The sequence below is a fragment of the Aptenodytes patagonicus genome, chromosome 8, assembly GCF_965638725.1.
Source record: "Aptenodytes patagonicus chromosome 8, bAptPat1.pri.cur, whole genome shotgun sequence".
Taxonomy (NCBI): domain Eukaryota; kingdom Metazoa; phylum Chordata; class Aves; order Sphenisciformes; family Spheniscidae; genus Aptenodytes; species Aptenodytes patagonicus.
Window position 1 is genome coordinate 25,002,412 of NC_134956.1, and position 23,011 is coordinate 25,025,422.

The window sequence follows — 23,011 nt, forward strand, 5'->3', positions numbered from 1 at the left end:
TTTAACCAATAGGACTTTATTCTGTTGGTAGCTCAACAAAAACAACTGAGGTACAGTACAGAAGTGTGTCTAAAAGAAAGAAATCTTCAAATTATGGTTTGATTTATTGATGTTGGTTAAATAACCAAGTTTGAGATTATTGCAAAGCAAAAGACGTATGCATTCCACTACTCCTTTTCATCTTCAGGAAAGCACAGAGACTTTCACATATCCAAGCACATTATTTTCAGGAAGATCTAAGCACTACTTCACTACTACTAGAAGGGCTAGCTGTCATCTAATGCTGAGAACTCCACCAGCCCTTCCCCTTACTTGAAACAAAGTTCTGGCCTTTGAAGGGACAGAGTATTTGTCCCCTCGCACAAAGGAGTTCACCCCTCACCACTATGATAGCCTCCTCCTGTTCCTACTCGAGTGCCTGAAGTCTGACCACAGCATATCCAATTAAATTTGACCCCTAAACCAGAAAAGCAGGGGACAGTTTCTACAGCATCAAGGAGTAGTATAAGGCACAGCACTTTGCTATGCACTTTACCTTAAATTTAAGGGAATGTCAATTAAGGCTGATTATCAACATATTGTAGCCTCCCAGTAATAGTTATAGAGCGCTCATAAAATTGGATAATTGTTGTTTCCCATGTTCATGTCCAGTTTAGATAAAATCAGTTCTCATCTGGTTCAAGAAACATTGCAAATCAGGTATAGTGATCACTTGTTGCAGCTGGAACATTCACTCATGCATCACTGCTCATTCTGCTGCCCCTCTGTAACGGCAGACACCCCTCCTTGGCCCTTGTTGACATCACTGATACACGCCCACAGTCCGTCTACTGATTCCTTCCATAGCGTCACCTCAAAAACAGATCAGGAAGAAGTTTCAGCCTTAATACATTCTCAGTTTCCCATTTCCTTGCAACCACCATGTCACTAGTTGGTGATAGTCTACAGTTACAGAAGTCAAGTGTCGCAGCATTGTTCTAAGTATCAAGTTAGTTGTTGCTGTATACTGAATAATCATCCAGTGGTAAAGGGAGAGCATGTGAATTCTGCTGTTAGTACCCTACAAAATGAAGTTAAGCCTGCATTTCTAATCTCCAGTAAGGACTAAGAACGCAGTGCAAACAGTTTGCCAAAGGTTAGGGTCTTCCTCCCCTTTTGATAAGTCAAAAGAAAAAGTGGCATGAGGGAGTAAAAGCCAAGGCAACAGTACTCACTTTATTGTCTCCTCCAGACACTGCAAGAATATTTGCAGTAATGGACCAACTCACATGCCAGACAACATCATTGAACTTGTGCAGCAACTTTGGTGACCATGAATTTCCAGAGGCATCATCACATGTCCATATAAACACTCTGCCATCCTACAAAAGCAAGCAGACCGAGGTGGTTGGACCACTAGTTATAACACAAAAAAACCAACCTTGATTGCACTTAATGGCTACACTTCCAAATCACAGCTCTGATATGAACCCCACATGTGTTTACATGCATTTTTGCTCAACACAGCAAAGGGGCTGTTTTCTTACTATAGCTGTAAGCAAGACAGGAGTACAGCTTTCTGATGAGAAAAGCTACATGCAAAAGGTGACTTGTAAACACCAGGGAAGAGCTCCCAAAATCCATATGTATCAGCTGAATGGTTCCGCAGAATGAGATTTTGCTTTCCAGTCACATGACAGCAAGTTAGCAGCTTACTCAGTAGTCTTCCTGCTATTAAAAAAAGCATTTACAGAATTATTAGCAGCAAGAACGCTACAGTCAATAAGGTGGTTGAGGACACCAGAGCTGATTAAGAATGCCAGTTATTAGAAAACAGTATTTTTAGCTGGAAGTTAAGGAATTTGATCCAGAGACATTAAAATACAACTTTAGTTTGAAGGTCATCCTCATAGTGAGACCATCCTGCTCATGATTTTCAAAATAAAAGATAGTCTTTGGTACAGAGCCACACACACAAACCTTTGTCCAGAAATGCTTCCACTGGGCTTCTGAGTTTGGGAGGAACAGGAATCAAAGGCTCTTATGCACAGACCCAGGTATAGCAAAGGGTTGCCAAGAGGACCTGTTACAGCAGTTCTATCCTTACTATTCCTTTACTTCCTTCCCCTTTTCTCTAGTAAATTGAAGCGAGGGCATTGAGAGCCTGCCTCTGCCACTCCAACAGAAGCCTCACCTGTGAGCAGCTAGCAATGGTACTTGTTGGCAAACCTATGGATGGAGCCCAGGCTACATCTCGAACCCAGTCACTATGAGCCTCCAGCTTCTGCTCTTCTTTCCACTGACCATCTTCCTCCCTGAAAACACATTTATACAGTCAGAAGGGTGGCAGCAGCAGCCAGTCATATTTCTCATCTCCTGTTCTGGAAGGCTTTGGTTTTGTAGCTTTCAGACTCCTGATTATCCAGATAGTACAAAGCACAAGTGTTCCCCACTCTTCTCCAAAAAGCTCTATGGCTTAAACTGACAAAACCCCTTTCAGGGGAGAGAAAGCAGCATAGGCAAAGAGTATTTGATCTTCAGTGACCGTACAGAAATCTGCGATTGTCCAAGTGACAGAGGTAATCAAAGACAATTAGAAAGCAACTTTCCAAGACAAGATTAAGCAGGGCTGACACAAATTGCTATAATCATGTGAGAGATAGTACATCACTAAGTTGTCTCAATTTTTAAAGCACTTCTCTATAACAATAATTCAAAGATGAAAGCACAGAGGTGCCGAAAATATTACTAACAGGGACATTCAAAGACTATAAAGGATATCACGTTTTCTAAGTTCTTAAGTCTGGCAATAGAGCACTTACTTCCAGATCTTGACAAGGTTGTCACAGCCACCAGATGCAAATCTTTTGATGTAGTTTGGTTTTTGACCAGACGGTTGTTCTATAAGGCTTCCTGGTACAACAGCAGGAGCCCAGCTAACTGCATTACATCCAATCTATTTAATGAAGAAAAAAAATCATTATTAGAAGTTGCTTACGTTAAATAAATAAAAACTGCTGAGGGGGCAAAGGACACCTAGCATACTCTCTATTGGGGGTGGGGTGGGGGGGTGGGTGTTGGAAATAAGCCCATCTTAGGAAAATCGGAGTCTTGCACAATGCTGGATGGATACAGGATGAGTAAGAAATCCAGATACAGTCTAGTCTCAATAAGGCACTTATTCAGAAAGCCTTAGGTAGCTAAGTAACTGTTTTATGTGCAAATATTGTCTTGGATATGTAAACAGTGGGGACAGAGATATAAACTGAAAAGACCCAAGACATACGCAGTTGCTAAGATTTAGGAATGCAGGAGTAGAAGCAACCTGTGGGTCCGGAGCCCAATTTCCTTTTATTGAGAGCCACTGCCATTACCTTATCAAGTTCTGCGTAAGCAAAAATCTCCACTATTTTGGGAAAAACATGAGTCCTGCAGTTTTTCCAGCTTCAGTTTATTCAGTCGGTTGGTACAGGTGTTCTTAGTACCAAAGCCATTTCCTACCAGGTAATTTCCAGAACTGGGTTTAACAATAACGCTTAACAAGCAAGTATTATCAGTGCTGTTTAGTAACCTTCACCTGTCTTGTTTTCTACTTCATTTTAGTGACTACAAAGTATACCTTCCCACTCTGGATTAATTTAAAACAAGTTAGTCTTGATTCTGGAAAATGTTTCACATCATTTCATTGTATTTCAGTATTTACCTAGTCTACAAGTTCTTTGAGGCATCAACTTGGTGCTATCTGTAGCTCCAAGAACCCTGTACTGCTCCAAAGGAACAGACTTACCGTATGTGCATTGCTGATCTTTTTGACTTCCCATTGCCCGTCACCTGTGTAGCTCAATAACGAAATGGCCCCATCAGAGCTCCCGCAGGCCAGAATCAATCCATAGTCATGTGGTGCCCAGCAGACAGAATTCACTGTGGAGGGTGAGACAGACTGGATTACAACACGGTGACTACCTAAAATTGACTAACCAAATCACTGACTAGTATTAGTGGAATAGTCACTAAAAGTGAGCAGCTTTGCAAGCTAAGAATAAGAGTCTTAGCATTCCTGAATTTCAGCAAAGCCAGTCAATTAACATTGTTTACTGAATGACAGAAAACTGCCTTTATTTTTGGCACCCTTTTAGAAAGAGAACACCAAAAGAGCACTCTTAATGAGAGATTAAAAACTCTTGGCTATCCCCTGCAACAATGAAGAGTATCGCTGACTCCAGAACAAAAGCTGAATGGCAGGCATAGTATTTAAAGTCTAGATTAGCAACAGAACAAAGCTGGAGACTTCTCAGATCCGCATGTAGGAGGACCAATCGTCTGAACAAAACAGTTTCCACCATAAAACAAAACGCAGCATGCTAAAATACACTTTTTTCCTTTCTTCCTGTAGTGGATACACACAGTATTTTCCGCAAGAACCATCTTGTTTATTTGAAAGCTGATTTATTTGTAAAACAGCTCCTACGCAAACATCATATGAATCAGGACAGGAGGTTATCCAGCAATATGACATTATGTGAATGTTCTGTTTATGCTGAATAGACTTACTGTCTCTCCACTAATTTATCCCTGTCTGTTTGATAGAGGCTTTCTTCCGTAACACTGATGGGTTTATTTCAACCTTTCCGAATCCTCTCATATCCCCAGTCTCACTTCCCAGCTCCAGACCCCACATACCTGAGGAATCATGCCCCGTGTACTCATACGTCTTTTCCCAAGTGCCATTTTCTTCCTTCCAGATAATAACCTTCCTGTCATAGGAACAGGAAGCCAAGATATTTCCATACATAGGATGAGCCCAGGCAACCTGCCACACGGGACCTTCGTGCCTGCAAGAAACAACGCTATTTGGAAAAGCTGAGAGAAACCCATTCCAGTTGCGGCTGTTTCGCAGCCATCATTACTGTGAATCGGTGTTCTGCAAGCGATGAATGCAGCGACAGGAAGAATATGAGTAATGCCAAGATGAAAAACAGCATACAGGACGGTCAGACAAAGCCACTGCCATCAAAAACAGTTCCAAACATTTATCCTTGTATCAGCAATTAAGATTGTGAGTTTACTTCTTGAAAATTATAGGTGTCAAGTATTTAACGAATGAAAAAGTCCCAGTGTTATTTCTAACTGGCTCTCTGTCCCCCCCTCACAGCTCTGAAGAGTTGTTTAGCAACAGCCAGCCATAGCAATTATTACCTTGGAGGAATTTAGCACGCATCTTATGTTACCAAAAGGCAAAATGACAAAATATTAAAGATTTCCACAGATTAAAATCTTCTGTTCACGACACTTTACCCTCTCAGGTCCGCAATGAGGATTTGCCCTCCGTTCCGAACATCAAAGATTTTCACGGATCTGTCTGAAGAGCAGGTCGCTAACCGCGTGCCATAGTAATCCATCTGAGCATCATGCTGCAAGGCGACGGAAAAGCTGCTGTCAGCACCCGTGAGTTCTGCTTTGTTAACCAATCTTGTGACATTTTAAAAGTAGCTGTAGGAGTTGGACTGAGTCCCAGCATGGCCAGTTAAAAAGGGTAGTTTTTAAACAACCCAGACAAGCCACGTAAGTCATTATTTCCCCAACTGCTGTTTTCGCAAACCATACAAACGTTACGCGGAAGTAATCTAGGGAATCCCGGGCAGTAATGCACAGCACTTTCAGGAGAGGACAGGAAATTAGTGCCACTGACTGTAAAGCCTCGACCAGTTATGTGGTTTTGTTTAATATGTAAAGTGGATGTAAGAATACTGACCCCTCTTATTTATGTTTGAAACGTCATTATTTAACTGGGCTCCTTGATTCTATGAATTACTTTGAAATGTTTCCTCCTACCCGTACGTACACATCTGCTCCCGGAAACATCCACACAGAGGAAAATCAGTCTCATCTGCTCAAGTTCTGTACCGTTTAGTATATGCATACATATTGTGTCATAGAAACGAGCAGAAACAAGCCTAGGCATGAAAATTAAAGTTTTAAACAATTTCTCCTTCCCCTGGTAGCTACGTTTTCCTGTCTGCACGGCACAAAATAGCGTATCAGAATTTCAGACAGTATCCTCCGTCTGATATCCCCTGTGCCTCGTTTTATACAGGTACGTACATCACGCTCCTCACCCCCCATAACGTAGTTCTGTTAAAATGGGAGAGGGCGCAGGCGGCAGAGCGAGCGGTGCTCCTGTTAAAGCCCCCCAGCACACTTACTATCATGTCCTCGTGAGAGGTGTCCACGGTGTTAATTACCGAGACCTGCGGGGGAGGAGGAGAAACAACGACAAGTACGCCGCACATCAAAGCCTGGCGACTAAAACGGCAACGCGCGGCCGAAGGCGGAGAGCCTGCCTCTCACACCCCGCGCGGCACGCCAGCTCCGGGCCGGGATCGGGACCCCGGAGCTCCCAGGCCGCCTCTGGCCGGCGCGGCCCCCCCGGGGCGCCGGAGGAGCGGGCGCTGGCCGGGGCTGCCGTTAAGCAGCAGCCGGGCGCGTTACGCCTTGGGCCGCGCCCAAGTGCGGCGCGGCCTCCCCGGCCCGGGAGGCCGAACCCGGCTGCGCTCGGACCGAGCACCGGCGACACCGCCACCTCTCCCTCCTGCTCCGACGGGCGCCGCGGGGAGGGGCGGGGCGGCCCGGAGCCCCTCCAGCGGCCGCCCCACGGAGCTGGGCCTGGGCCGGCGCCCCCCCCCTTCGCCCCCCGCCCCGGGCCTACCATGGCGGCGGCGGACCCCGCGCTGCTCCCCGGCGGCGAGCGGCCCGGCCTGGCCTCCGGCCGCGCTCCTTAGACGTGGCGCGGCGGTCCGACGCCCAAACGGCCCCGCCGCGGCGCGCGCCCCGCCCGCCTGCGCGCCGAGGTTCCGCCCGCGCCGAGGTTCCGGGGGCGGGCGGCGCGCTTGCTCCGCCGGCAGCGAGCCGGTGCCTCCGCCCGCGCGTGGGCGCGTACCTCCGCGCGTTCTGCGCTCCGCAGAGCCCCGCCGCAGCGCGCGGGGCCCTGGCCCGCCGAGGGCCTCGCCGCGCCTTGCGGGCAGGGAACGGGCGTCTGGCGGGAGGCGGCCGGCGCCGGCTGTGCCGCACGCCTCCCCGGCGGCCCGCTCCCGCCCGGGGCACCCGGGCCAGCACTTGCGGCCGTCCCGACCCTTCTCCGTGTGCGACCCCTAAGCCGCCCCCGAGCGCCGAGGCGCTCCCCGCGGGGCGCCGCCCCGCCCTGCCTGCCGGTGTGCGGCCCTCGGCCGGGCCGGGCCGAGCCTCGTGCAGCGGGGCAGGCAGCGGGGAGAGGCACCGGCCGAGCACGGAGAGACAACCTGGCGCCGCCGCCGCCCGCAGGGCTCCGGGTTGCCGCGGGCCCCGCCGGCAGCCGCCGCCCCGCCCCGCTCCCGGCCGGCGGGGCCCCTCCAGGCCGCCGCCCTCGGTCCCGGCCCGCCGCCTCGGGGGGGCGCCCGGCCGGCGGCGGTCTCGAGGGGAGCGGGCGGGCGGCGGCGGCGGCGCGACCCCGGCCCCTGCGCCCGCCGCCATCTTCCCGCGCAGCCCCGGCGCCGCCGCGATGGCCAGCGTCTCCTACCACATCTCCAGCCTGCTGGAGAAGATGACCTCCACCGACAAGGACTTCAGGTGCGGGGCCCGCCGCCCCCGGCACGGGACCGGACGGGACGGGACGGGCCGTGCGGGCGGCAGCCGCCCGGGGACGGCGCCTTGGGGCCCTGGGGAGGGCTGCACGGGCGGGGGGCTTCCCGCTGCGGGGGGGAGTCCCTTCCCGCGGGATCCCCCTTGCACTGGGCGACCCCCTGCGTCGGGAGCCGGCGCGGTGCCCCCGACCCTGCTGGCGGGCAAAATCCAACTGCAGGCGTGCAGGACGCTTCTGTATCAGAGGAATTAATCAGTTTTATTTACAATATTTCAAGCCAGCCGCGTTCTTCTGGCTGAGGGGGGAATGTAGAGAAACCAGCAACGTCCCCCTCCCTCGCCTAGATTGCTGCGTAATGGCAGTGAACGAGCAAGCGAAGTGGAAGGGGGAATGAAGGTCTTAACGGCTAGACTTTAAATTCTTATTTGTTTTGCAAATGAAGAACATCGTAGGAAAAATTCTGGAATACTTCTTAGTTTGTTTTTCCGCTAGAAGGTTAGATCGCCGGTGCATTAAAAAGGCTGAGAGACGCCAGTCTGAGCAGCCGTGTCACCCGGGTGATGGGCGCTGCAGATACTGGCTGCGCTCAGGTTGCTTTAAGAACTATTTCTGTGCAATGGGAAAATATTCCTCCCTAGCAGGACTAAGATTCTTTTATTCTCTTTGCTTATGTCAGCAGAAAAAATTGACATCTTTTTAGGGTCGGGGCCGGTGGCTTGATATTTAAGGTGCTCTATTAAAAATTGTTAAAACTAACAAGTATGAAAGATTTCACCCATGAGCATATCGTTCTCTCAGTATCAACCTGGAAGGTAATGTTTGTGCCAGACTCGATATTTTGAGGTCTTTTAGAAGAGAGGGGTTAGTAATATCCTAAAAGTAGGTTGATTTTTGGAGAGGCTGCTGATGTTTTTCTGATGTTAAAATAGGTGCTTCTTAAAGAAGTCAGTGATGGAGTAGTTGCACAAACAGTTTGTTCAAAGAATTCATGGTTAATACTCCAAACAAGATGTGCCCAACACAGGGCATGTGTCATGCTATGGAGATATTCCAGGGCCATTTCCTCCCAGCACACGGTCAAACGTGAGCCCGTTGTCTGTCTTCAGTTGCATGACCAGTTATAGGACCAGGTTTCACGTGCTTCCCTCTCATAAATGGATCCATGTGCCAGTTTCCGAGGTCCTGTGGGCAGGACGGCAGCAGGTAGCGAGTCAAAAGCTGGATGTGTTGCCGCGGAAGACTCTGCTCAGCCTGTGGCCATAATTGGTCATGCTTGTTCTATGCAGACGTTGAACTGCAAGTGCAGCTTAATAGCTCTTGCAGAATCAAAAATAGATTGCATGTCGTTAGCATTATAGGTCAGAGTCCCTCTATTTTTCTCATTTTGGATTTCAGGCTGGCTGTCTAACACCACAGCAGTCCTTCATTCCAGATGTACCTAGTTGCTACTCCAGAGCAGGCTTGCAGGTTGAAAACACAAATGTTGCCCTGGTACGTGAGGACTCTTACATGCTGAATGAATTACGTCAGAGCCTAATTTAAAATGGAGGTGTCATTTCGTAAATGAGAGGGAAGAGCTTCCCTGTGGTTCCTTTCAGACGTCCATCCCTGTGTTGGGGCTAACATTAGAAAGGAACTAATATACGATAACCACACTTACATTTCTCAGAATCTCAGACTTCTATACTAGCACCTTTTACATTTCCTGCTCCCAGGAAAATAGATACTTTCCAGAACTTCTCGATATCCATTTTGACATTGTCCCCGTTAGAAAATTATATTGACTAACAGTCAGCTGGAAGTTTGTTTTTCCTTTAAGCTGGAATGATAAATACTTGCTTGGTTTTGCTCATGGGAGAAAAAAAGTACAATTGGAAATGTTCCTTCATGCCAAATATTATCTTACGTTGTCAATCAAATGTGAGTATAATTAATTGGACAGTGGATAAGGATTGAAGAGCAGACAGGTGCTTCTTAATAAAGGGACACCAGAGAATCAGAAGTAGGAACTGGGGTGGTCAAGGTTGCAAGTATCCTGGAAAAAAGTAGCTTTTGTAGAGGTCTTTTCAGCAATGGAAGCTGTGGCACAGGTGCAGCATCTGTGATTTGTTTTGTACCCAAGTGATAAAAAAGTCTTGCACGCCATTGTCAGCATCGCATCCATCACCAGCAATGCCTCGGTGTAGCAAGATGTTTAGTATCTTTTCTCTAGAACAGAGGAAAAAAACCCAAAACTTTGAGAGGGAGTTAAGCAAGGAAAGAGGTTGAGTGTGTGGATGACACAACTGTTTGGATTAGTAAAGGCTCCCAGGAGCAGAAGGATATAAACAAACTCTGGCTGGGCTGAACAATAGCAATCTAAATATAGCCTAGGGAACTTCTAAGGTATAGTTTGCATGGAGTCTTGACTTTATTTTTCATTTCTGAGCTTGATAGCTTGATCCTCTTCTCCATGTGTGGGATCATACTATCGGTGTTAAATAAGCCAGAAAGAACACAGCCAGGTGCATTCTTGGACCCTAGACTGGTTTTCCTAGGCCTGGCAATTGGTGAAAAAAATCACCATGATTTTTTCTAGCATAGTTAACCATCTTGATTAGTCACTGAGAAAAAATACACAAGCTGGGTGCCAATTTTAGAGTTTTAGTTTACCCCATCCCTGTTACATATTTTGAGGAGGGGAGAGAACATATTTCTCATTTTCACAGATTCCCTAGCTAAAGCCTTTTCAACAGCTACCTCTACCTGAGTTTTCCACCTGTAAAACAGTAATAATTCTTTGTACCTTATTTTTCAGGACAGCGTAAAGGGTTGTAAGTTACTCTTTGAAAGTGTGTTTTCATACAAGCACTAATTGTCAAGTTTCATTGTCCAAAGTGATGCAAAGGAAATGCATTTGTGTCTCTATATCAGCCAATCCACTTTTGCTATATCTTCTTTCAGGTTTATGGCCACTAACGACCTGATGATGGAACTGCAGAAAGATTCGATAAAACTAGATGAAGACAGCGAGAAAAAAGTGGTGAAAATGCTTTTGAAATTGCTGGAGGACAAAAATGGGGAAGTACAGAACCTTGCTGTCAAGTGGTAAGAGCCTCGGCAGTAATTACCATATTCCTTGGCAATAATAAAGCTGTCACAGGCTGCAGAGAGTCCGTTAGAGTGGAGCCTGGCCCTGCAGTGTTGGCACCTTACTCAAACTCCCCGTTGTAGGGGCTTTCCCTCTCATGCCAGGCACAGCGGTTTCTTTCTCTGTTGATATTCGAAACGGGTGAGCATACAGATATCTTTGTAGAAGCAGTAGGTGATTGTGGAAGTAGTTCAGTGTTCGTGTTATAAATCTTGCTGTATTAAAAGTAGCACGCCTAAGATTTTATTTATTCAAAGAGAAGCCCAGTTTAAAATTTTGGTCATCAAGTTCCTCTCCTTTCTCAGGCTTTGAAATCCAGTGCTGACTCTCCCAGTGGTCCTGTCTTTGATAGAGATGGTACTAAACATGTATAGCCCTTCAAAAATGGCATTTGAATTTCAGGTCCGAATCTTACTCTTCAAGGGCATATTCATTAAAGTTTATAATGCACTTGGGTTTTTTCCCTGCTTTGACTCCAAGTGTAGCCTGTGCTGTGGCTTTGCCTTTGACTGTTTCAGTATTTTTTTTAATCCAAATGAAAACGGCAGAAGGTTCCTTTATTACTGAATCATCTGATGAAGTGATCCTACTGCTGACATATCCTTTCCTGTCTCTTCCCCCCAGCATGTCTAAACGGGAGTGTTCACTCTAGAAATGAAATTGAATGGCTCAGTTCACGCACAGGGCTCCAGAAAGGTGGGCCATTTAAAGACAACTTTGGGTTCCTGTATTTTTTCCTGCTGTGGATCTTATTCATATTCCCTTCTTTTTAACCATATATTGCTTCTATCCCTGTACTTCCCTGTGACCTTTGGCCCTTTCTGATTCCCACTGTCCTGACTTTTTCTGGCCCTGTTCCTGGCTCTGCCTGCTTTGGGTTTGTTTACTCTGTTCTTTAAAACAAAACGGTTGGGCAATGAACAGAGTACAAATTTCTTTGCCTGTTTATCTATGGTTGCATTAGCAATAAGTCCATACTCATTACAATCTCTAATTCATACAGAATGTGATAATGAGAAGGCCTCAAAATGGAACTGGTAATGTTTCCTTTTTATACTTACGGAGGTACTTATAATGGTTAATGTCCAGTCAGTTATTCACAGCCAGCTGGCAAGGATCTCTAAGAAGGAGAAATGCGACAGTTTTAAGGACACTGGCAGTTGGATTAGGCCCAAGTGTGGATCTGTGCAGCCCACATCAGGATTCAGGAGCAAGTTAGGAAACTACTGAGAGGTCTTGCAGTTGATTTTATCATCTAAAACTGTGATCTTATTTCTTCAGAGGAATGCTGAAATCACACTTCACACCCAAAAAACTCACAAATTTGAAATCCATATAAAAACTTGTCCTGTTTCTAGTTCTGTGATTTTTGTTTTTCAGTTTAGGTTAGTTCCTTAGCTTCTCTCTGCATCAGTGTCCCTGCCTGTGAAACAGGGATAACCATCGGTTCTCTTCTGCATGTTGAGGTGTAAGATTGAACACTACTTGCTGAATGGAGTTCAATCCAGTTGGCGGCCGGTCACGAGCGGTGTTCCCCAGGGCTCAGTTTTGGGGCCGGTCTTGTTTAATATCTTTATCAATGATCTGGATGAGGGGATCGAGTGCACCCTCAGTCAGTTTGCAGACGACACCAAGTTGGGTGGGAGCGTTGATCTGCTCGAGGGTAGGAAGGCTCTGCAGAGGGACCTGGACAGGCTGGATCGATGGGCCCAGGCCAACTGTATGAGGTTCAACAAGGCCAAGTGCCGGGTCCTGCACTTCGGCCACAACAACCCCATGCAGCGCTACAGGCCTGGGGAAGAGTGGCTGGAAAGCTGCCTGTCGGAAAAGGCCCTGGGGGTGCTGGTCGACAGCCGGCTGAACATGAGCCGGCAGTGTGCCCAGGCGGCCAAGAAGGCCAATGGCATCCTGGCCTGTATCAGAAATAGTGTGGCCAGCAGGAGTAGGGAAGTGATCGTGCCCCTGTACTCGGCCCTGGTGAGGCCGCACCTCGAATACTGTGTTCAGTTTTGGGCCCCTCACTGCAAGAAGGACGTCGAGGTGCTGGAGCGTGTCCAGAGAAGGGCAACGAGGCTGGTGAGGGGTCTGGAGAACAAGTCTGATGAGGAGCGGCTGAGGGAACTGGGGTTGTTTAGCCTGGAGAAGAGGAGGCTGAGGGGAGACCTCGTCGCTCTCTACAACCACCTGAAAGGAGGTTGTAGCGAGGTGGGGTCGGTCTCTTCTCCCAAGTAACAAGCGACAGGACGAGAGGAAATGGCCTCAAGTTGCGCCAGGGGAGGTTTAGATTGGACGTGAGGAAAAATTTCTTTACTGAAAGAGTGGTGAAACATTGGACCAGGCTGCCCAGGGAAGTGGTTGAGTCCCCATCCCTGGAGGTATTTAAAAGACGAGTAGATGAGGCACTTAGGGACATGGTTTAGTGGGTGGTGGTGTTGGGTCGATGGTTGGACTTGATGATCTTAGAGGTCTTTTCCAACCTTAATGATTCTATGATTCTGTACTTGGACTTGCATAAAATCTTATTGTTTAGTATTTCTTTTCTAATTCTTGTCTTTCAGAGTAGCTACTCAGACTCTAAACAGCTATTATTGTCCCGATTGTTGAATTTAGGAATAGTCTTATACAGAACAGGCTACATGTGAGTTTGCTTTGTGTAGTCTGGGAAACACTGCTCATACAGTGTTTGTTAAGCATGCTGTCAGGGGTAATTGTGGTGTGCCAGCAGGGAGACAACTACCTGTGTGTAGGTAGAATCATAGAATAGTTTGGGTTGGAAGGGACCTTTAAAGGTCATCTAGTCCAACCCCCCTGCCGTGGGCAGGGACATCTTCAACTAGATCAGGTTGCTCAGAGCCCCGTCCAACCTGACCTGGAATGTTTCCAGGGATGGGGCATCCACCACCTCTCTGGACAACCTGGGCCAGTGCTTCATCACCCTCAGCGTAAAAAATGTCTTCCTTATATCTAGTCTAAATCTACCCCCCTTTAGTTTAAAGCCGTTCCCCCTTGTCCTGTCGCAACAGGCCCTGCTAAAAAGTTTGCCGCTGTCTTTTTTATAAGCCCCCTTTAAGTACTGATAGGCTGCAATAAGGTCTTCCCAAAGCCTTCTCCTCTCCAGGCTGAACAACCCCAACTCCCTCAGCCTTTCCCCATAGGAGAGGTGTTCCATCCCCCTGATCATTTTCGTGGCCTCCTCTGGACCCGCTCCAACAGGTCCATGTCTTTGTTATGCTGAGGGCTCCAGAGCTGGATGCAGTGCTCCAGGTGGGGTCTCACCAGAGTGGAGTAGATGGGCAGAATCCCCTCCCTCGAGCTGCTGGCCACGCTTCTTTGGATGCAGCCCAGGATACAATTGGCCTTCTGGGCTGCGAGCGCACATTGCTGGCTCATGTCCAGCTTTTCATCCACCAGTACCCCCAAGTCCTTCTCGGCAGGGCTGCTCTCCATCCCTTCATCCCCCAGCCTGTATTGAGACCGGGGATTGCCCCGACCCAGGTGCAGGACCTTGCATTTGGCCTCGCTGAACCTCATGAGGTTCACACAGGCCCACTTCTGGAGCTTGTCCAGGTCCCTCTGGATGGCATCCCGCCCCTCTGGCATGTCGACCGCACCACTCAGCTTGGTGTCATCTGCAAACTTGCTGAGGGTGCCCTCAATCCCACTATGTCACTGATGAAGACATTAAACAGTACCGGTCCCAATACGGACCCCTGCAGGATGCCACTCGTCACCAATCTCCATCTGGACATTGAGCCGTTGACCACTACCCTCTGGATGTGACCATCTAACCAATTCCTCACCCACCGGACAGTCCACCCACCAAATCCATACCTCTCCAGTTTAGAGAGAAGGGTGTTGTGGGGGACCATGTCAAAGGCCTTACAGAGGTCCAGATAGACGACATCCGTAGCCCTTCCCTTGTCCGCTGATGTTGTCACTCCATCATAGAAGGCCACTAGGTTGGTCAGGCAGGACTCACCCTTGGTGAAGCCATGCTGGCTGTCTTGAATCACCTCCCTGTCCTCCATGTGCCTTAGCACAGCTTCCAGGAGGATCTGTTCCATGATCTTCTCAGGCACAGAGGTGAGACTGACTGCCCTGTAGTTCCCTGGGTCTTCCTTACTTTCCTTTTTAAAAATGGGGGTTATGCTTCCGCTTTTCCAGTCAGTAGGAACTTCACCAGACTGCCACGACTTCTCAAATATGATGGATAGTGGCTTAGCAACTTCATCCGCCAGTTCCTTCAGGACCCACGGATGCATCTCATCAGGTCCCGTGGACTTGTGCACCTTCAGGTTCCTCAGATGGTCTCGAACCTGATCTTCTCCCACAGTGGGCAGCTCTTCATTCTCCCAGTCCCCGCCTTTGCCTTCTGCAGCTTGGGCGGTGAGGCTTGAGCACTTGCCGGTGAAGACTGAGGCAAAAAAGTCATTGAGTACCTCCGCCTTCTCCGTGTCCCGGGTAACCAGGTCTCCCGTTTTGTTCCGGAGAGGGCCCACATTTTCCCTTGTCTTCCTTTCATCCCTGACATACCCATAGGATCTTTTCTTGTTGCCCTTGACGTCTGTGGCCAGATTTAATTCTATCAGGGCTTTAGCTTTCCTAACCTGATCCCTGGCTGCTCGGACAATTTCTCTGTATTCCTCCCAGGCTCCCTGTCCTTGCTTCCACCCTCTGTAGGCTTCCTTTTTGTGCTTGAGTTTGTCCAGGAGCTCCTTGTTCATCCATGCAGGCCTCCTGGTGGTTTTGACTGACTTTCTCTTTGTTGGGATGCATCGCTCCTGGGCTTGAAGGAGGTGATCCTTGAAAATTACCCAGCTTTCTTGGGCCCTTCTTCCCTCCAGGGCTTTGTCCCATGGCACTCTACCAAGCAGATCCCTGAAGAAGCCAAAGTCTGCTCTCCTGAAGTCCAGGGTAGTGAGTTTGCTGTGCTCCTCACTGTGCGCCCTCCTCGGTGCCCTAAGGATCTTGAACTCCACCATTTCGTGGTCGCTGCAGCCCAGGCTGCCCTTGAGCTTCACATTCCCCACCAGCCCCTCCTTGTTGGTGAGAACAAGGCCCAGCATAGCACCTCTCCTCGTTGGCTCCTCTACCGCTTGGAGAAGGAAGTTATCATCAGTGCATTCCAGGAACCTCCCAGTGTTCCATACAGTTTGCATTACTGGAGCTATGCCAAAAGGAAGAAAGAAAAAGAAGACAGAAAGTGCATTTTTGTAAACTGTGTCCAGCCATAAACATTGTAGAGTGCTAGCACCATGTCTTCTCACACAAGCACTTAAGAAAATGTAAATCATCAAGGCCAATGTTTTGACAATCCTGTTCAGCTCCCACTGAAGTCAGGGACTTTTACCACTGACTGTTGGGAGCAGAACCTCTCCTGTGTGTAAGCTTCAGTGAAAGAAGTGTATGTTGAAAGCCCTACATGTCTCTCTGTCTCTTTTTGTACTCTATAGGCAACTGGTAGCCTTTCCCTTTGAGCCGTATGGACACGTAGCAATAATGATAGTCCCCAGGGATCAGCGGCTATGCCTTAGTATTATGCAGCATACAGAGCCAAAACCTCTAGTCCCTCTTTTCTGTATAACGTAAAAAAAAGAAAAAACAGAACTCCAAAGAGGCAGATTAGTCCTTTCCTTCACTCTATTTTCACTTGGCTTTGTGAAGGAGAAGAGAGGGGAAAAAAGAACTGTGAAGCCTTCAGGAACTGGTTATTTAAATATATTTTTGCTCTGGAACAGCAGCATGATGGTACTTTTAAAACTCTAGAACCCTGTTTAGAAAAACGGTTGTGCTGCACATGAACCACAGGGAGCTGTTCAATTCTTATATGTTTTTTGAACCCGAAGGAAAAGATCTATCTTACTTGGTTCAAATCATTCAGTTTTGACTAGTCCCCACAAGAAAGGGAACAAGAAAGCAGTGACTAACATTTTGTACCTGGCACAGAAATTGGAGCACAGCCACATCACTGCTACAGCAAGTAGCTTCTTCTCTCCAAGGTGGTATCAACTCATGGGAAATAGAAAAATACCTATAGCATCTGCCAGAAATCTCTGTTCAGGCCCAAATCCTTCCAAAGTCATTTCTAGATTCGAGGCATGAAGAATTGCCTAGCGGTGTTGATCTGCAAGCTAGGGCCCGCAGACCATTCAGTGGGAGAGGAGGGGTGGCAGAACCACGGGGGCTTGGGCGTGGATCTCTGCCACTGGTGGGTTGTGGGCCGTGGGCAAGCTCACTCAGCCGGTAGAAGAGTGATGTGTTGTTAGGATTGAAACTGGGCTCAAAGCATTTTCTGTGGATGTTCACAGAAGATGGAATTTTCTATGTAGTATGATGTTTCCACTCATCTGTGTTTGCTTCTCGTGAAAATTCTAGCAACCAGATTTGCTGTCTGTGAAACAGCGGTTTCTTAGTAAGGGATACAGAATATTCATGGGAAACAAATGCATTTTGAATTCATTAACTTAATTCAAAGAGTTAGGTGCAGCCGGTTAGGGAAGGAAAGACGTAACGTGACTTGCTGAAATACAGTTAATGCTTTATAATTTAGCTAGTTACGTTGTAAAGATAAAAAAATAAATAGTTGCATACAAATGCTGACAAACAGCCTATGCACAATTTTGAATACAAACTTACCAGCAGGAAACATAGGTTATTAACAGAAAGTTTTTCTAATAATAATAATTAAAAAAAAGTGCAGGGGAAAGGGAGCAGTCTTTCCTCTGTTGTAATTCTGAGCCTTGGCTCAGGTAGAGGTTTTCACACACGTGGCAGAGGGCAATAGGTAGCTAATTGTGAAAACCCATTTGGCATTTCCTCCTGAAAGTCAGTTTTTGATGGTTGGTTTAGTTTTGTTTTTTTCCAAAACCTGACTCTAGATTTTACTATTACTCTGTGTAACATGGCTGCTTTGGTTCAAATTCATTGTGTCATAATTTCTGAGCTGCTCCTTCCAGTAAGATATTAACTGGCCTCATGTTTGCAGTAGTTGATGTGAAATGTCCTCCTACAAATCTGATCTAAAATTCACTGAAGTCCGATACAGAGTTAACTGAGGCAACAATGCAGAGTATGTAAACCTAGGGACACGACGCGCTGCAGCATATCGGTACTCGATACTGATGTTTTGGTAATATTTGCACTTGGGGCTGAGCTGCCTTTAAGGAGGAGTGAGCCTGAGCATCCCTTTTGATGGTGGAAAGCATCTCTCTTCCTATTCATTCTGTCTGGCTTCTCCTGCAGTCTGGGCCCGCTGGTTGGCAAAGTGAAGGAGTACCAGGTGGAAACCATTGTGGATACGCTGTGTACAAACATGTTATCTGACAAGGAACAGCTGCGGGATATCTCCAGCATTGGACTGAAAACAGTCATCTCTGAGCTGCCACCAGCTTCTACAGGTAAAATGTCTGTCCCTGTTTGTCAGACTGGGGCAACAGGGAGTCACAGCCTTTGGGAAACAGGAAAACGTGTAATTCAGGGCCTGAAGGATACAGATTCCTTATTCACCTGCTAGAGGACAAGTAATGAAATAAGGAGGAGAGATAGCAGAAGTTGAGACACCGATGTGATTAAAGATGGGATGAAATGAAAACTTGAGCTGGTCACCCTGAGGATACTTACGTCTGAAACTGCATCTGAGTTCCTGGAAAAATCCATTTTTGTTTAGAGCAATCCTAAAGCATTCAGTGTGCATCAAGATATTGCTGTTCGGACAGTCTTGCAGGGCCGTTGGTCTCCACATCAGCAATGCCACTACCCTCTGCGATCTCGGCAGTGCCAGCTCTGCACCACCTCCTGTCTGCAGCCCGGCTGGACCAAGTCTTCTGACTGCCACAGCTACCCTGGCTGCTTCTCCTGCATTTGGAACTACGTGTCCTGAAAATGCAGCAGCTATTCAGGAGATACCTGAGCCTCCCAGCAATTTAAGTTTCCTCTGTGGCCATCTCATGTGTCTGTTCCTTCACGGCAGGTGGCCGTGGCAGTGCTGCCAGGCTGCTGGATTTTAGGTTGGGAGGAGAACTAGAATTAGTATGCAAATACTTGCTGAACTCTCTCAGTTTCTGCAAAATGTTAAGCTCTTGTGAGCCATCCTTTCAGAATTCTTTATTTAACATACATCACATGAACTGAAACTGTTTTAGGGTAGCAACAGATAAGTCATCTCCTTAAGGGTTGGGATTGACACTGTGTGGGTAGAAGGCAGCAAAAGCAGTGTGGGTTTGCTGCAAAATTGAGAGGTTGGACATCTCCCCATGTGCTTTCTTCACCCTAAGCCCCACTCTGTGTGGTTGCTGTTGCTGTAGTGTTGTCTGGAGCAAAGGGAAGGTTTGAAATAATAGTCCAAGAAACAGTGTGGGCCTGAGGCAGGCTCCTTTTTCAGTGTTGTACAGCAGTTAATGATGCTCCAAGGACATTCCATTTCTGCTTTGTCTCTGTTGCATCACGGAGGCTGTTCAGAATGGTGTGGGAAGCAATTGTTCCTTCCTTTGGAAGTTTTGTGAAATTTGAAGTTGCTTATGCTTTGCACTGAACCGACTGGGAAAAAAACCACAACAAAAATTGGTGTTGGAACAGGCACACCCCAGCATGAAGACTAAACTTGTATCTAGACATTGATCTGGACTGTAGGAGATTGAGATTCTAGACTGTGGTTGTAATCTCAACACGTTCTTGAACCTGGGTTATATATTATTTTGTGACAGATTTATCTAGTTCTACCCTTAAATTTCATCTTGGAGCTGAGAAACAGTTTCTGCCAAGACTGCTCTTCCTATGGAGAAAACCTCGATGTGTTGAAACTGAACATTTTCAGGTTAAAAATGGGAAAAAAACATGCCAGAACCTTCCCACCCATTTCTGCTGCCTGCATGGCATGGGCCTGGGAGCTGTCTGTGAGACAGCCAGGCCATTTTAGGGTAAAAGACACTCCCCAAGAAGAGAAGCTTCTTCCAAATAGTTAATGCATCATACTGCAGAGGGAGATACATCGCTGTTTGCAGTATGTATCCACCATCTCAAACAAAAGCTAGTTGACTGCTATTCTGGTTAGGTCTCCCAGCGGTGATTTCTTTTTTTTTAATGTAGGAGGGATTAAATGGTTCTTAGGAGTAAAAAGACTTCTTTGTAACTGACAGTGGGGAAAAATCTCTCTCTTGCAGGCTCCGCTATGACAGCAAATGTGTGCAAAAAGATCACAGCCCAGCTGACAGGAGCCATTGGCAAGCAGGAGGATGTATCTGTGCAGCTGGAGGCTCTTGACATCCTGTCAGATATGCTGAGCAGGTACCAAAGGATTTCCTTCTGGCAGCTGTGTACGGCAGGGGGCTGCGTGTATGTGTTTGCTTTTGATTTCTGTATTTCCATAATCCTACTAAATAAAGGATTTGGGTTGGCTGCCACTGGGGAATATCTCAGCAGAGCAGATTCCTCAGCAGAGATGAGAGACGACATTCTGTGCTTGGGAATGGCAGTAACATTGGTGATGGATCCCACAGAGGCTCAGTTCAAACAAATGTAGGGAGGGAGAGGGCAAAGCAGGGAAGTTTATTTTAGCCCCGTGATATGATCACACACGCATTTTTTTTCCTGGCTGCCTCTTTCTCTTGTTACATAAGTCAGAGTGACAGTGTCATATGTCAACTGCGTGCAGGAAGTTACTGACAAACCCCCAGGTCATCCAGAAGGACACAGTCAAAATCAAACTCCTCCATGATGGAGACAAATAACCTCTCCCTGTGTTATACAGAACAAGTCAGTGTTCAGACCAAAATGCCAAACCCACCCTTTTCCTCTCTCTCCCCACAACATGCGTGAAGTCTTCATAGCTGAAGGATTTTTACATTTTTTGCTAGCAAGAGGGCTTTTTCTCCAAGGCTTTGACTTTCAACTTCTGTCTTGTGCTGTTGATTGCAGACTAGGGGGAACACTCTACTCTTTCCATTCCTCCATTCTGAACTGCCTCCTTCCCCAGCTGACAAGCCCCAGGCTGGCAGTACGCAAAAGGGCCATCATTGCCTTGGGTCATCTTGTCTTGACCTGCAGCGGAAACATCTTCTCAGAGCTCACAGAGCATCTGCTTGCTGAGCTGAAGAGGAATGAGTCTACTTCTACTACCAGGACGTACATTCAGTGTGTCGCTGGCATCAGTAGGCAGGCTGGACACCGCATAGGTAGGACGAGTAGCTTGAAATGACGCTGGGAAACGTGCATGCATTTCAGAGCAGCTCCTTTTAGTGGTAAAAGAAATGTGCTTATTCTGTTCCTAATGTATTAGTGGCTTGTGCTTTGTGATTCCCTCTGTGGTCCTGACCTGGCTCTCTGATCTCCACTTGGAAGGGAGGAGACACCAGAGTAACTCTCTGGCTGCCCTTCTGTAGTGATTTCATCTTGAGGTCTTGCAGCGCTTCCCTGGTCTGAATTAACACCTCTGTGAAATTAGGTCAGTGGCTTCACCCCATTTTAAATGAGAGAAGAAACAGAAGGCAGCATATTGTATTACTTCTCTAAAAGATCTGCCAGAGCTGAGATTAGGTCCTAGAATATTTCTAATCACAGCTCTTTCCGTGACTGAAATGCCAGCAAGGGGCTGAAGACAGGGAGCAGGGGTCGTCTGCTTAAAATCCCTGCGAGGCTGGACCATGAGGTGCAGGGGAGGAATGCTCTCCCAGGCACACCAAGGACGTGGCAGATGGCTGAACTGTTAGCTGCTCGGATGAGTGAAGGCTGGAATGATTTCTCACTGCTGCTTACTTTGCCTTTCCCAGGAGAACATCTGGAGAAGATAATTCCTCTGATTGTTCGGTACTGTAATGTGGAAGACGACGAGCTGAGAGAGTACTGCTTTCAGGCCTTCGAGTCTTTTGTGAGAAGGTGTGTGCCCTTGAGGAACAACTGTGCACCATCCTGTGCATCAGTGTCCTCCTAATGTAATTATCTATCCATTCAGGATCCAGGGTTGAGAACCTTCCTATACGCGTTCCTGTTGGGAAAGACAGTTCACAAATGAAATCCCTTCTTTACATGCAGAGTTGGGCTTGAATTACGAGCTATTTTACCTCAACATGTGAGAGTGTGTTTCTGTATTGGTTTTGCAGGAGTGGGAGTCTTCCTTGTCCTTGGAGGATTCCTCAGCAAGAGGGAACTGCCTCACTCCTGGTGCGTGGAGGGAGTGGGTGGCAGGAAGGGGGCTCAGCCAGAAGAGCTGCTGAGCTGCAGCTCTCCTGTTGTTTGGTCAAACGTTTACTGCTTGTCTTGGAAAAGGAGCCCTGCAGAGCTGCTGAGGTTTTCTCCCATGAAGGGAGGATTCAACCAGGTGGTGAAGGCAATTTATTTTTTTTCCTTATAGAAATAATTGCATCCTCCTCAGGGAAACGTGGTCTTGCTTTGTGCACAGCAGGAAGGAGCGGCTCTGGTTTAACTCAAGTTAACAAAATTAACAAAATGTTCACGTAGTCTGTGAAGCATTTTGGGATCCTTTTGAGATGAATTATGTTATTTGGATATTTAAAATTGCTTAGTCTTTAATTTATTAACTCTTAGGATTTTTATTTGTCACAATAGGTGCCCAAAGGAAATTGATCCTCACATCCCTAATGTGATGGAGTTATGTTTGAAGTACATCACCTTTGACCCAAACTACAACTATGATAATGAGGAGGAGGAAGAGGAAGAGATGATGGAAACTGAAAATGGGGAGGATGAAGAGCAAGGTGCCTGCTTGTGAGGATGACTGTGCTCAGCAGAACACTGGGTTAACATTTCTCCCCTTCCTGCTTTCTCACCCTCTGTGATACTACTTTTCAGATCTGTTTCAAGACAGTCAGTTCTTTTAAATGGGTTATTTTAATTTACCAATGGTGGTAATACAGCTGTGTGTGCAAAGTTCCAGCAGTAGTTCTGAGTTTGTTAGCTTTACTTTTTTCTGACAAAGTCCTCGGATCTCTGCCTGCCTTAGGCGACAGTGAAAACACTGGAACTTCAACTCTGAACTAGCTTAGTGGAAAGCTAGACCAAGGAAGCACTGTTTTTCCTGTGCCTGCTGACTGCAGGAGTTTCTTAGAGCACATCCAGCAAGCAGCCAGGCTTAGCCTGGAAATCCTGAGGAGCAGCCGCTCTGCCATCCTGATTGTTGGAAACGCTCCCTTGTGCTCCCAAAGGTGCCGGTGCTGCTTGCAGCCTGCCAGGCAGACCTCAGACCCCTGCTCCAAGCAGTTGACTTGATACGCATGGGTTGTTCTTCAAGGGAAGGCGTGAACACTGTCGCTCTTGCCTGCTCTCTGGCTTGTCCA

General features: G+C 47.3%; 2 protein-coding genes across 5 annotated transcripts in view; one reads left to right on the forward strand and one right to left on the reverse strand.

Moving 5' to 3' along the window:
* Positions 1-7,555, reverse strand: SEC13 (SEC13 homolog, nuclear pore and COPII component). 2 transcript variants are annotated; one of them, XM_076346738.1, is made up of 9 exons: positions 7,532-7,555; positions 6,183-6,227; positions 5,275-5,390; positions 4,660-4,811; positions 3,767-3,900; positions 2,802-2,935; positions 2,174-2,294; positions 1,215-1,361; positions 1-852 (listed from the first exon to the last, which is right to left on the reverse strand). In XM_076346738.1, the coding sequence occupies exons 2-9, from the start codon at positions 6,186-6,188 to the stop codon at positions 742-744; spliced, it is 921 nt and encodes a 306-aa protein (XP_076202853.1). In that variant the 5' UTR covers positions 6,189-6,227; positions 7,532-7,555; the 3' UTR covers positions 1-741. The 2 variants fall into 2 exon arrangements, with proteins under 2 accessions (XP_076202853.1, XP_076202852.1); XM_076346737.1 differs by lacking the exon at positions 7,532-7,555 and adding an exon at positions 6,686-6,767.
* Positions 7,457-23,011, forward strand: part of LOC143164290 (cullin-associated NEDD8-dissociated protein 1-like) — a 25,571-nt gene continuing 10,016 nt past the window's right edge. Inside the window, exons 1-7 of one of the 3 annotated variants that reach the window (XM_076346734.1) lie at positions 7,457-7,581; positions 10,538-10,681; positions 17,967-18,121; positions 19,883-20,054; positions 20,637-20,893; positions 21,488-21,593; positions 22,284-22,432. In XM_076346734.1, coding sequence (XP_076202849.1) covers positions 7,514-7,581; positions 10,538-10,681; positions 17,967-18,121; positions 19,883-20,054; positions 20,637-20,893; positions 21,488-21,593; positions 22,284-22,432 — 1,051 coding nt within the window. In that variant the 5' untranslated portion in view covers positions 7,457-7,513. Of the gene's footprint in view, positions 7,582-10,537; positions 10,682-11,373; positions 11,421-17,966; positions 18,122-19,882; positions 20,055-20,636; positions 20,894-21,487; positions 21,594-22,283; positions 22,433-23,011 lie in introns of those variants that run through there. The other 2 variants (XM_076346735.1, XM_076346736.1) reach the window with 2 other exon arrangements.

Bases quoted from the DNA above. Each gene is read 5' to 3' on its own strand.
- SEC13 (XM_076346737.1), bottom strand. The intron at 4,812-5,274 runs GTAAAGTGTCGT...TGTTTCTTGCAG, and splicing joins CTCATTGCGGACCTGAGAGG to GCACGAAGGTCCCGTGTGGC. The intron at 1,362-2,173 runs GTGAGGCTTCTG...TTGCTTTTGTAG, and splicing joins CCATTGCTAGCTGCTCACAG to GATGGCAGAGTGTTTATATG.